Source organism: Marmota monax, unplaced genomic scaffold (genome assembly GCF_021218885.2).
Source record: "Marmota monax isolate L192 unplaced genomic scaffold, Marmota_monax_Labrador192_F-V1.1 WCK01_AAM20220418_F8-fsc00056, whole genome shotgun sequence".
Taxonomy (NCBI): domain Eukaryota; kingdom Metazoa; phylum Chordata; class Mammalia; order Rodentia; family Sciuridae; genus Marmota; species Marmota monax.
This window is the reverse complement of record NW_026695212.1, coordinates 2,064,879-2,078,264: the sequence shown is the minus strand read 5'-3', so window position 1 is coordinate 2,078,264 and position 13,386 is coordinate 2,064,879. Positions and strand designations below refer to the sequence as shown.

The window sequence follows — 13,386 nt, the reverse complement described above, 5'->3', positions numbered from 1 at the left end:
CAGGCATTTCTTTGAGCATAGAAAACAGTTTGACTTGATGAGAATAGGACAAGGGTCAGAGAGGGAGAAAAAGGAACTGTGGCTGAAAAGGAAGATCAACACCAAATAGCCAAGAGTCCTGGATGTTTAGCTGAGTGATTTCTGCTGCTCTAGAGGCAGTGAGAAGCTGTGGAAGTTCCACATGAGGGAGAAGGAATAATCCTTCAGAGTCCTACTTTAGACAGATGATGGTGTCTTCTTCCTTTTTTTTTTTTTTTCTTGGTACCAGAGCTATATCTCCAGCCCTTTTTAAAAAATATTTTATTTACAGACAGGGTCTCACTGAGTGGCTTTAGGACCTCACTAAGTTGCAGAGGCTGGCTTTGAACTCGAAATCCTCCTGCCTCAGCCTCCCAAGCCACCAGGGTTGCAGGCATATGCCAGTGTACTCGTCTGATTCTGTCATTTCTGTAGCATGTACAGAGTCTCATGTTTGGAAAATGCCAGTGATGGACCTGGGACAAAGAAGAGTGTTCAGTAAAAGGCACCATCCTTCAAGAGAGAATGAGCAATGAAATAACAGGCCAGGATGTGTGAGAAGAGTTGGAATCAGAGCATAAAATTAGGGCCAGACAGAACACTTCTTCCTTTAAGACAGACAGGAAGAAATAAAAGGGATGAGAGTACACAGGGACACTGAGGTGAAAGTAAGAATGCTCAAGGGAATTGTATCAAAGGGTCAGATAAATCAGATTGCTGCCTGCCAAGAGCAAGAGAGTCTGAGGAGCTGGGGGAGCCTTGGAGTGAGCCACAAAATGAACAAAGCCCCTCACCTATCTGCCTGAAATTGTCCTGAGTCTTGGTTTTGTAGCCTGTTGAGTGATCCTGGCACCTCAAAATGACCATGGGACCCCAACATAAAGGTGAAAGTTGAAGCTGAGAAAAAGGAGAAAAATCACAGAGAAGGAAGGAAGTCCCCAGGACAACCCTGGATACAGCCTCCCGTTTGTCAGTGGCAAGAGGAAGAAATAAGAAGAAAAGAAGTGATTGAAAGCACTGGAGGAGAATGAGGACAAAACTCTGTTGCAGACTCTAATGGAAGAAAGAGCACAACACACCAGCTCTCTTTTCTACACTTGCTGTCAATTTCAGTGACTTGGTCAATGTGATCTTGAAAGACAGCAAAACATGAAGGAAAATATGCAAACCCTTTAAGTCTTTCATGCTGAAATTTATGATTCATGTATAATAAACTGGTTTTAGAAAGTAGAACAATGAAGGTGAAATGAATCAAAATGCCAATTAGAATAATCTTCTTTTGTATCCTAATACCTGCCCCCAAATAACAATTTTACCCCACAAATATCCCTTTAAGAAGGCTAAGAATTAGATTCAGAATAAAACACTATTTTCCCCCTGATTTATTTCTATTTTGCGCCTAATGTTTCTTAAGCGGCACAGTTTGAAGGAAAGCCCTAACAAACAGCCATCATTCATTTCTTCCTTCCTCTTGTCACATAAATTCTTATCAAATTAGACACAGACTCTTAGTCAACTGAAAAAATTAGACTGACAGCTAGCCAAATATATTTCCCATAGACTGCTGCTCTGACACCGGTAGTTACTTTAGCTCTGGGTTCCTGCACCCAGGCTGGGCCCCGCTGCCCACTCACCTGCATGAGTTCATGGCTTTGCAGAAGGTCATTCTCCAGCATCTCCTGGGTGAGGCGCCCCATGGTGCCATAGAATTCATCTGCTGTTTCACAACATTCTATCTGCCTAGATGAAGAAAGAAGGGGGAAAAGGACTTATTGAGGGCACTCATGCTGTGTAATGGGTATGTGCTGTAGATACAAGATGTGCTGCCTCTCACCATCAACCAAGTTAGCAATCAACAGAAATCAAAATCCTGGGACACAATGAATATGAAATAAAGATCAAAGGTACCAAAACCAAGTTGGTCCAGTGGTCTACACCCATCATACAGGCTACTCTGGGGCTGAGGCAGGAGGATGCTTGAACCCAGGAGTTCAAGACCAGCCTGGGCAACATAGTAAAACCTCATTTAAAAAAAATAGCAATCTAGAGGTACTTGTTCTGGTATGCACTCCCAAAATCCCAGCAACACAGCCCCACTGTGGCTCTTCATGGGTTCCATTTGACACATTCTATATATCAGAAGACCCAGCACTGATCAGAAATTATAACCACAGAATTAGGTACTAAAGAACAATTATCCTCTGCAGAGACTCTGTTGATCTTAATCTACAGTGATAGCATGAATAGGTGGAAACCAAACCACAGTAGAGCTAAAAGTCAAAAAATACACAAACTTCATTTGCATATTTCATCAGTCCACAAGAACTTTCTGAGCCCTTCTCAGGGAAGAATCTATTACCTGGTAACCTGTGAGATAGGTTGGACTTTCAACTTTCTTCTAAATTGAGGTGGGGGGGTGAGTAATCCAGGACAAAGAACACAGGGTATTTCTGTTTTATCTATTATACTGTTCTTTGTACAGTTGGACAGTTCAATTTGCTCACCAACTGGGTGATGTTCATAGAATCATCCAAAAAAAAAAAAAAATGATGACGGAGAAACCTCAGGCTTCAGGGTATTGTGTGGGTTGTTTATGATTGTATGAGTATATAAATGAAGTAAACTACTAAAATATTATTAAAAAGATACAGTGTAGGATGTGGGCATAAATGAAAAGTGGTTAAGTTTACCCTTAGGGAGTGAAGAAGAGAAAAAGTGCTTTGAAAAATGCTCTCCAAGCTGACAAAGAAGAAAAAACATTCTAAAGACACCAATGCAGGAAACAGCAGGCCTATCTGGGGAATGGCAAGTAGCTCCACAAGACCAGGGGGCAAATGAACGCACAGCCAGAGGGAGCCAGTGAACGCTGAGGCTAGAAAGCAGCAGACATATGATCACAAAGGCCTCACCTGCCAGCTGAACCACTTCAGGACAATAGTGTTGAAAGGCTTTTATTAGGGAGTGAGGGGACAGCTGTGTCCTTGGGAAGGTCAGCCTGGAGGTGGCATGGCAAATGTGGTGCATGACTGGAGACCAGAGAAGACACACCACAATGGGCAATCAACAGAAATCAGTGAGGGAGTGTGCCAAGATGGTAAGCCAGAGGAGAAAAGACACCGCATGAGATGCTAGTGAAGATGAACTGATGGTCTACAACTTACAGATTCCAAAAGCACCCCTCGGTGAGTGAAAGGAGGGAATCCCCAGCCGCAGAAGGTGGAAGGAGATGCCCCATGGATAGCCATACGTAAGGCACATATGTTGCTCAGGCACACATCAACTGGAGATTACCTTTTATGCTGTTTATGGTTTTTCCAATGAAACATTTGTGGAGTGGATTACAGGCACTAGAGTCAGAAAGATCCAGGGGTAAGTCTCAGCCCTACTAATCATTAGCTGTGGGATAGTCTTCTCACTTGAAATGACAGGGAGGAATAACCCTACCTACTTCCCAGCATTATTGGGAGATCTAAATGAGCTAATGTCCTGAATTTACCTAACATAATGACAGACACTGTCAGCACTTGATGATATGTGTTGGTTGCCTTCCCTTGCATGCTAAAAAGATTTTCAATTATGATAAGCAAAGATTATACCAGACTGATTTTATTTATATATATATATATATATATATATATATATATGCCACAAACTATCTATGGGCTGTGTGTGGACAGTTGCACACAGTAGCCTCCTGAGGGGATAAGTCTGGCATTGGGAACTCCCTCTGGCACCCACCCCCATGCAGGTGAACTTCCCCCTGAAGCTCTGCCAAAGATTCCACCCTGCACCTGAGATGGGTGTGACCTGCCAAGATGTCAATCACCCTGCTGACTTCGAGACATCATGAAGCAAGACTCCACCCTTGCAACCTTATCCCTTCCTTTGATGTACCCGCTTAAATAAACCACCAGAGCCATTTTCTCTTTGTCTAGTTCCAGAACCCATGTAGACTAGATCTATCCAGGGCTTCGCATTCTGTAAATATATCTGAGTATTTGTGCTTTGTTCCTGACTAATCATCTGAGAATGTAAGTTTTAGGGTGGCTTAGACTCCTCTGGTGGAGGAGAGATGGCAAGAGAACCCCTCAAAGAGATGCTGGCCATCATCACCCTGATATATATATATGATCATGAAGTTCAGGATATGATATATGTATATATACACATACATATATTGCAAACACTCATGAATATTAGCCACTTATTATCAGTAGACTTGCATAATTAAAAGCACAGATTCACATTAGATTGGATAGAGAGAAATGATGGGAGGGGGGGGGAGGAGTAGGGGGAATAGGAAGGGCAGCAGAATAGAATAGACATTATGATTGCTGTATGTATATAGGTGACTCTATGACCAGTGTGATTCTGAAATCTGTACAATCAGAAAAATGAGAAATTATACCCCAATGATTCAAATGTATGAATTGCCAAGATCATTGTAATGTCATGTGTAGCTAATAAAAAAATAAAATAAAATAAAAAAGCACAGATTCAGGTCCAGGATACTTGGGTTTAAAACCAGAACCTTCCATTTACGAAAAGGGGGACTTTAGGCAATTCACTGAATCCTGTGTCTCAATTCTCACATCTATAAAATGAAGATGATGACAATATATACCTCTACAGGATGATGGTGAAGAATGACTTAGTTAATGTATGTGGAGGACTTGGAACAGTGCCTGTCCATTTCAAACACTCAATGAATACTGGCTCTTACTTGCAGCTATTGTTATTCTGTAAGAGTGACACTGCTGAGATTACCATAGGAATAAATTCCCATCCTCCAGAATATGACTAGATGGGCATAAAGCCAGGACTTCCTCTTTTCTTCCTGCCCCATTATTAAGAAGTCACAAAGGTGAATATCACTGTCCCCCGATACAATAGAGAGCTTTACTATTTTAATACTACCAACCAGTCACCTAGTAACTGGACTGTCACACCCAGAAAAACTCAAAAAGCTTATAATATATAATGTTGATCAAACACATGTGACTACAGAATGAGTTAGATACTGGGAGAAAATGAAAAGCAAACAGTACACTAAATCCCACACAGATGAACTGATTGGCCTACCTGAAAAGTAAAACAAAACACCACACTAAATCCATCAGATGGATTGTTTGGCCTACCTGAAAAGCAATGTTCAATAAAACAAAAGCAAAGGAGAGAGCTATGTCATATTTTAAAATACTTGTACACAATAATGATTTTTTTAAATCCCTGAATTGATAGTTAGTGGATCTTTTTGCGGGGGGAGGGGGATACCAGGGATTGAACTCAGGGGCACTCAACCACTGAGCCACATCCACAGCACTTTCTAGTATTTTATTTAGAGACAGGGTCTCACTGAGTTGCTTAGCGCCTCACTGTTCCTAAGACTGACTTCGAACTCACCATCCTCTTGCCTCAGCCTCCTGAACTGCTGGGGTTACAGGCATGCGCTACCATGCCTAGATGGTGAAATTTTTTTTGCAAAAAAAAAAAAAGTGCTGGATGTCTCCCAGGAAACAAGTTATCATAAATAAAAAGGCGAGTTTAAAAAAGGTTTTGAAAAAAGACACTGCCAGTGGTTTATTAGTTTTTTGACATGTTGTCCATGCCATAGGTAATGTTATGGTTTGGATATCAGATGTTCCCCAAAAGCTCCTGTGTTGAGCAAGAGGTTAAACAATTAGATTATGAGAGCAGTGACCTATGAGTCCATTCTTATTTGAATACACTAACTGGATGGTAACTGTTGGTACATGGTGTGTGGCTGGAAGAAGTGAGGTCACTGGGAGCCTGTGGTGATTACATCTTGCCCCCCTGACTCTTCCTTCATTCTCTCTACTTCTTGGCCACCATGAGCAAAGCAGTTTCCCTCTACGACACCCTCCACCATGATGTTCTGTCTCATCTTGGGCCCAGAGCAATGGAGTTGGCCAACCATGAACTGAATTTCTGAAATTGTGAGTCAAAATAAATTTTTCCCTAAGTTTTTCTTGTAAGCCAGTTTGGTCACAGTGACAAAAAGCTTACTAACACATGTACCCACTCAAGTCATTCATAGCTCTGGGAAAGAAACATTGAAAACTTCTCTGCTTCTTAAGTAAACTGTTAACAGTCTCATCCTAATGTGTCTTCCATTAACCAAAGGTTACAATCTTAATGTATCAGTCATAATATATTAGAGATAAGTGAAACTACCCTATCTTTTTCAGCCCTGCTACTACTAGTAAGGAATGTAAGTAAAATTTATTTGGTAATATGTTTTGGCGGGACCAGATTTAAACACATAAGCAATTTTTCATGAAAAGAAAGGAGTTCCAGAGAGTCTACTATTGACTATGTACCAAGCACCCTATTAGAATCTTCTACAGGTTATCTTATTTAATTTTATCATAGTTCTGAATGGCAAAACAAAATAAATAATAAAGATTCATAAATAATCCAAAGTATTATATAAGCCAATAAATCCACATGCTCCTCTCCAGATCTTCCACTTTCTCTTCCATCTGAGTTTCCCTCCTTCCTCCAAAAGAATGTCCAGAGGAATGCTGAGGAGAGACTCAGCCAGGACAGGTCCATTGAGGAGAAGGGGAGAATCCTCCTCTTCCCTCTGCCCCGAGCAATCAAGGAGCGGGCAGCTGAGATTTCAGGAGCCTAAAGCAATTCAAGAAAGTTCACAACTTTCTCTTCTCCTCACACTATCAATGCTTCGCATTCAAAGCACAAAAATTGCTTGAGGCTCTCAACACCACAGAATGAAGTAGATGAGGGAAATCACTTACTCTCCCAATTTTGCCCAGATGGCCAGTGACACCCTTAGGATGATCTCCGAACCTTCAAAGAAGACTGAATCCCAGATCTTTAAAACTGTGTGATTAGGGAGACACGTGGCAAAGAGAGTCAGAAACCACTGCATCGTGAAGACATTCGTAAGTGGGGGCTCGTATCCACCTGAAACAAAACAAGCACGCTTAATTCCTTCAAAAATTGATGATGTGTGAGATGGACAAACACCCTCTCTCAGTCTTCCATGTCCACTCAACTAGGTTCTGTTTCTTGACTTATTCCTTCATTCTACATCCTGGTTCTTTCTTCCTTTTATTCCTTCCATGCTTCTGGAGGAATGTAGGTGTTTTTAATGAAAACCTCAATCATGTGAGCTTCATACATTCTTTATGATGCTTCAGAAATCTTAACCTAAAACCTAACTATGGCTTTACCTGTTGTAGGGTGCTGGAAATTAAGAAGAAAGTTTCCTCACCAAAAACAAAACAAAAATAAAGGATTTTAGCCTCTCAAAAGCAAAAGGCATCAGATTTTCAGAATCTTATAAAGCACACTTTTACTCAAATGTGGCCAAAAAGAATAAACTTGTTTATTATAATTTATCTGTCTGCTTCTTAAATTATGTACACAATTTTCAGCAAGCTAGCTGGAAAATCCCAAAATATTTGGAGACTAAACAACATTAAATTTAAATACATTTTGAACTAAACTATATATAGTTTGAAAGAAAGACCTGGGGTTCCATCCATTTTGAAATTCTGAATTTACTAAAAACAGTACTTCCACTTCTTGTGATATCATAAGCATATATTTTATTGAAATATAACAACTCAGACATTTAGACTGACCTTCCCTCCCAGTTACAGTCAGTATGCACAATTACTCAAGTGTAAGCAAAAAAGAGATCTGTTTTCCTGCACCCATTTTCTTCCTCCTTACCTATGAACAAACATTTGCTCAAAGATTAGAACCAGAGGTTATTCCTCATTAGCCAAGTGCCACGAAAGGGAAAACATGTAGCTCAGTAAAACGTGTCTGAATGCAGGACAGGCAAAACCAGTCTATGCAGAAGCATTGTGAAACTCACTCATGCAAGTATACAGTTACGCTGTACACCAAATTAAATACAAATAGACTAGGAGAAAAAACTTAGAGACACCCAGCTGTCACTAAAATATCACAGTGTATTTTAATCAAAGATTAGATCCTCAAAATCCTTTAATATGCTCCAAGACTTAAATGTGTGGGTCCGACTAACCCACAAATGCATGATCTACAACAGGAACCAGCAGCCAAGTCCAGGAAACAGCAAAACAAAACATTCTTTCCCATATCAGAGCACAGACAATGGGTGTAATTGCACCAACTTCAACCAGGTACTGCTGAAGGCTGATGAGGCCACTAGATGGCAGCAGCTCTGAGAACTGCACTTTCATAGCCTCAATGGTTCTCCAAAGCCAGCTTGTGCTAAACGGTACCTGAAGCTCAGCTTTAACTCCGACAGGTTTGGTGCCAGTGTAGAGCACTTTAGACAATAAGACACATACACCATTCTTCATCTACAGTACAATATATCCCATTAGTTTCTGATCTGGTACCAAGGGGATGTTAGGCTCTCAACCTGTTTTCTACCCATGACTAACTAGAGGCTTAACACATGACCCTATATCTGTATTTTCAGTTTTGTTTTTATTCTCTGGGAATCTATTTCATTGCACCAAACTCTTACAACAGAAATACCTGGAAGGGCTGGGGTTATAGCTCTGTGGTAGAGTGCTTGCCTAGCACGTGTGAGGCACTGGGTTCGATCCTCAGCACCACATATATAAAAATAAATAAATAAAACAAAGGTATTGTGTCTATTTAAAAAAAAATTAAAAACAAAGAGATACCCGGAAACCTGCATTTCCATTCAATGTTAGCTCATGTATAGAGTGGAATCTCACAAGCCAAATATTTTTAAAGGTTTAATAGCAATGAAACATCACAACCTCCACTTTCTTTGTTTGCAGTTCTCTGAAGAGTATCCAGGTGCTGAGATAATTCAGGGAGTTTCATTCTCAAGAGGTCTCTGAAGACAGCCATATCCACAGATAATGCCCGGAGATTATTGACAAAATAGCTTTCAGGAAGTACCTTATCAATCAGGTAAATCATAATCTAAAGAAAAAGATAAAGAATAATACAGCTTCATAACAACCAAAATCCTAACATGTCCAAAATTAAAAGAATATAATTCAAATAGATAAAATGCAATTAGCCAAAGCAAACTCTCCTTTAAATGTGTCAGTACCAATTTTTCAAGGCTCACTTACACCTGATGTAAGGAGAAGGCAGCATAATTATCTAAGTAACTTAGACCCAAATTCTGCCGCCCTCTGAAATTCCTAGATGGGCCACCAGACCCCATAAGCAGCTGTGATCACACAACTCTCAGCTTCACTGAGGAATGAGAAAGCACAGGCTTCATCAGCCACCAGCAGGAGCCTCAGCATGGAATCCTGGATGAGTAGTTTACCACGTCAATACGAAACCCAAGAGATGGCCTATCATAAAACACCCACGCTGAGGTGGCCCTGAGATTCACTTTCCAATTACCTGGGTTATTACAGCAACTGATGTTGGTTTTTGACTACTTTCTTCTCCCAGGAGAATGCAACCAAGTTTTGTTTGAACAAATGGGACTGTTTTAAACCCACATTTCTTTCATAAGATCATCACCTGATTTCTTCAAATTACAATCTTCATTCTTGAGTTTTATACTTGTATTATCTTTTCTAAAGTGTTAAGAACCACTAGATCTAGTAACACAAAAACAAGTTCTGGGGGCTGGGATTGTGGCTCAGTGGTAGAGCGTTCACCTAGCACATGTGAGGCCCTGGGTTCAATCCTCAGCACCATATAAAAATAAATAAAATAAAGGTAGTGTGTCCAACTACAACTAAAAAATTAATATTAAAAAAAATGCACAAGTTCTGTCCTTCAATCCCTAGTCCTTTCCCTGTCTGCTTTTATAGTCCATAAGAGACCAGATCATTCCCAGAGCACCAGAAAAACAAAATTAAGAACAAAATCATAGCTGGCTCTGTATGCAGGCGGAAAAGTGCTGTCTCACATTTTTTATCTTCAGGATACCACAAAACTCTATTTTCAAAAAAAAATAAAGTGATAGATAAAAATCGATCTACCTCTGATCAATAGAAATCTCCCTATCTATATTCCAGCCCTGCCATGGGACCATTTTCCCCTTATTCCTGGCTTATACTTTCTAATTTTCGATTATGGTTTTGTATGATTCTTGAGAAAGCCCTCTGAGGTTTTTGATCCACAAGCCTAGGGAGACTTCTTACGTCAGCACAGAATGTACCAGGTAAATGTATCATTGTCTGGGAAACAGGAGCTCGGCAAGACAAGGAGTACATTCAGTCCACATGGAGGAAGAGGTCCCAGATGGGAAAGAGCAGACTCCCAGCAGGGTAGAGCACCCCGGTAGGCACCTAGCACTCCATGGATCTGGAGAAAGGGGATTTATAGGAACAGAAAGGCAAATTTAAAGGTAATGGTCTGGGGGTTATTATCCTTTTCACCTAAGGAGAAGTTATATAGTACCAAGAAAAGCACTCAAGTCATTATTAAGAAATTATGATCCCATCAAAATTATGAGGATAAGAAAAGATATTTCTTCAATTATTCTAGTAATTCTTATAATAAAATTCTCAGTATAAAGTCATCTCAAAGTCTGGTGTTAAGACAAAAGAGACAGCTCACTACCAAATTTCAAAGACCAAATCATATATCTTAAAAAATAAATAAATAAATGAGATAAGTAATGAAAGGGCTTCAAATTTTTGACAAATATTTAGAAACAAAATAATGACTGGGCTGGAGTTCTTGCTCAATGGTAGAGCGCTTGCCTCACATGTGTGAGACACTGGGTTCAATTCTCAGTACCACATATTAATTAATACAATAAAGTCCTTTGACAACTAAAAAACATTTTAAAAATCTAATAATAATTACTAACAAAAGACAGTTCTGGAAATCAGAAAAAAAGTTGTTCACCTATTTTTAATAAACTATGAATTTCCCTAATAATTTCAACTTGCTGATGCCAAAATGGCTGCTAAAAAAACACAGACACTGATATTTTTCTTGGCATCAGAAGTGCTTCTTCATCAACCCAACTTTCCTCTGCATATTAAATATCTAATCACAAGATCTACACATTCCTAAACAATGATGATATATGTCATCTCATTCCATGGGGCTTATTTTCTTGGGGACAGAAATAAAAATATTCAGTTTCTCTGCTTTGTCCAATCCATCTTTTTATGTGAATTTTAGTTTCTCTGGTACCACTGAGTCCTTTCATGAGTTGATTGGCAATGTATACTCCTTTTCCCAAACTTCTCCAGCTCTCTGACCTGAATCACTTATTCCAACTTTTTAACAGAACAATTTCCATTTCATAGCCATACAAATTATATCTGGAAAAAAATACTAACAGTGATAGAATGAGTAAATAAAATTGTTTCTTAATTTAAAATGTCTTAAATTCACACATTTAATTTGTCACTGTCCACCACCCCACTTCCCCACCCCACCTATTTGATAAACAAGTCATTTCAAAGCTATTTCCTTAAATACATGAATGGAAAAAGTGAGCAGGTCAACACACACTTAGATCATGTCCGGCTGGGTTTATAATTAAGTCCACTGTGATGTGTATAAACCTAGGAGGAACATGTGCTTATTTTTCCATATCACACTAGTCAGTGATAGAGAATGTCACTGAGGTATTCACCACAGTCAAACACAAGAGTTGGTAGGGTTGGGAAGGTGTTTTGAATACAGAGAACAAGCCTCCATCTAATATATCACAAACACTACAATCAGCAGCTGCTTAAATGTTCAAATATGAATTGGCAACCCACATTGCCCTAAGCAATTAAGGCAGTGGCCATCCCCCACATTTGCAAGGCTTCATTTATTTCTCATAAAGACTATTTCTGGTGACACATGACTCACATTCAGACCCATAAACTTACATTGTTAGTGTTTTATCTCAAGTTGTTTTCAGAATTGTGTCTAACTAATAAAGGTCCTACACACCGAAGATTAAAAGGTAATGATATAATTCACTTCCATGACCTTTCTCCAAACACCTTCCATAGATACACTCAGCCCACCTCCTCTATATCTCACCCCAAATATGAAAGAGCAAAGGAACCAAATAAGTCTATCCAACCAGAATTAAAGATAACTGGCATGGTAGGCAGTTATAAAATGAACCCCAGTAACCTCCACCTCGTGGTAGTCTTCCCCTTGAGTATGAGCTAGACCTGGTGACTGCTTCATAGGAATAGAATATGGAAAAACAATGGATGTCACTTCTGATATTTGGCTACAAATCTGTACCTTGAACTTCTCCGCCTCACTTGCTTTTATTCTCTTGCTCCCTCAAGGATGCCAGGAACCAAGTGGTGGGGTATAGGGGCTTACATGGCAAGGAAATAAAAGAGGCCACCAGTCAATAGCCAGAGACCCTCAGTTCAACAGCCTGTGAGGAATTAAGTCTTGCCAACAACCACATGAACAAACTTGATGAATGCTCCCCCCCGCCACCCGTCAAGCCTTCAAATAAGAACATAAGCACCAACAGTTTAAATGCCACAATGATATGACCTTGAGTCAGCTAAGCTGTGCCCAGATTTCTGACTCAAAGAAACCATAAGGTAATACATGCTAGCTGTCTTAAGCAGCTAATTGTTACACAAACATGATAATTAACACAATTAATATTTAAGTTGCCTTTAACATATGATGCCTTATAAGTGAGACTAGAAAATAATCACCCTCACAGTCAGCAGCTACGTGAGTCACTTGACATGGCTTTAACCTGGAGAAAATGCTAACCTATATCATTACCAAAGTATGGAAAACACCTTGGAAAAGGGAGAGGCGTCAGGGAAGAGAATTATAGCTCCAGTTTTCTACTCTAAGAGAATTCCAGTCCCCTCCATCAATGACACTTACTTTCAATGCATCCCCTTCATTGCCTTCCATAACTTCCAGAATTAGCGCAGCCAGGATGTTAAAGCCTTGGCAGTACCCGACATTCTTGTTCCATCGGGCATAGGCCAGCAGCACCCGCTTCAGCACAACCCTGTCCTGCTCAGCCTCTTGGCCACAGTAAGAACTGCAGCCTGTACGGTGAAGATCCTAAAAAATAAAGGGAGCAATATTATTAAAATACCTGCTAATGCTCCCTCACAAGGAAAATACCTTTTGTTATTTGTCTCACCATTAAATAGATCAAAATATCAACATGGATTTTTAGCTTTTTTTAAATGTATATGTAACTTATACACATAGGCCAAAACATGTTTTTTAAGTTTTCTCTTTCAAATGTTTTCTAATATACTGTCTGTGCAAGGGGAAGATCAGTCAGGCAAATTTTCTACTTAGAGAGTTCCCAGAATTAACATAAAAAAATAACTCAATTAACAAAAATGACATAATAATTTCACATAAATTGATAGTTTATTTTTTAAATGGGCATCAGTCACATATATACACAGATAC

General features: G+C 39.6%; 1 protein-coding gene across 7 annotated transcripts in view; it reads right to left on the bottom strand.

The window, feature by feature from the left end:
• The window catches only part of Tbc1d30 (TBC1 domain family member 30), a 116,071-nt gene that overhangs the window by 21,361 nt on the left and 81,324 nt on the right, over window positions 1-13,386 (bottom strand). For 6 of the 7 annotated variants that reach the window (XM_058574647.1, XM_058574646.1, XM_046430606.2 and 3 more), the window contains 4 exons: window positions 12,838-13,023; window positions 8,793-8,961; window positions 6,798-6,966; window positions 1,653-1,758 (listed from right to left, as the gene is read on the bottom strand). In XM_058574647.1, coding sequence (XP_058430630.1) covers window positions 1,653-1,758; window positions 6,798-6,966; window positions 8,793-8,961; window positions 12,838-13,023 — 630 coding nt within the window. The remainder of the gene's footprint in view (window positions 1-1,652; window positions 1,759-6,797; window positions 6,967-8,792; window positions 8,962-12,837; window positions 13,024-13,386) is intronic. The other variant, XM_058574645.1, reaches the window with a different exon arrangement.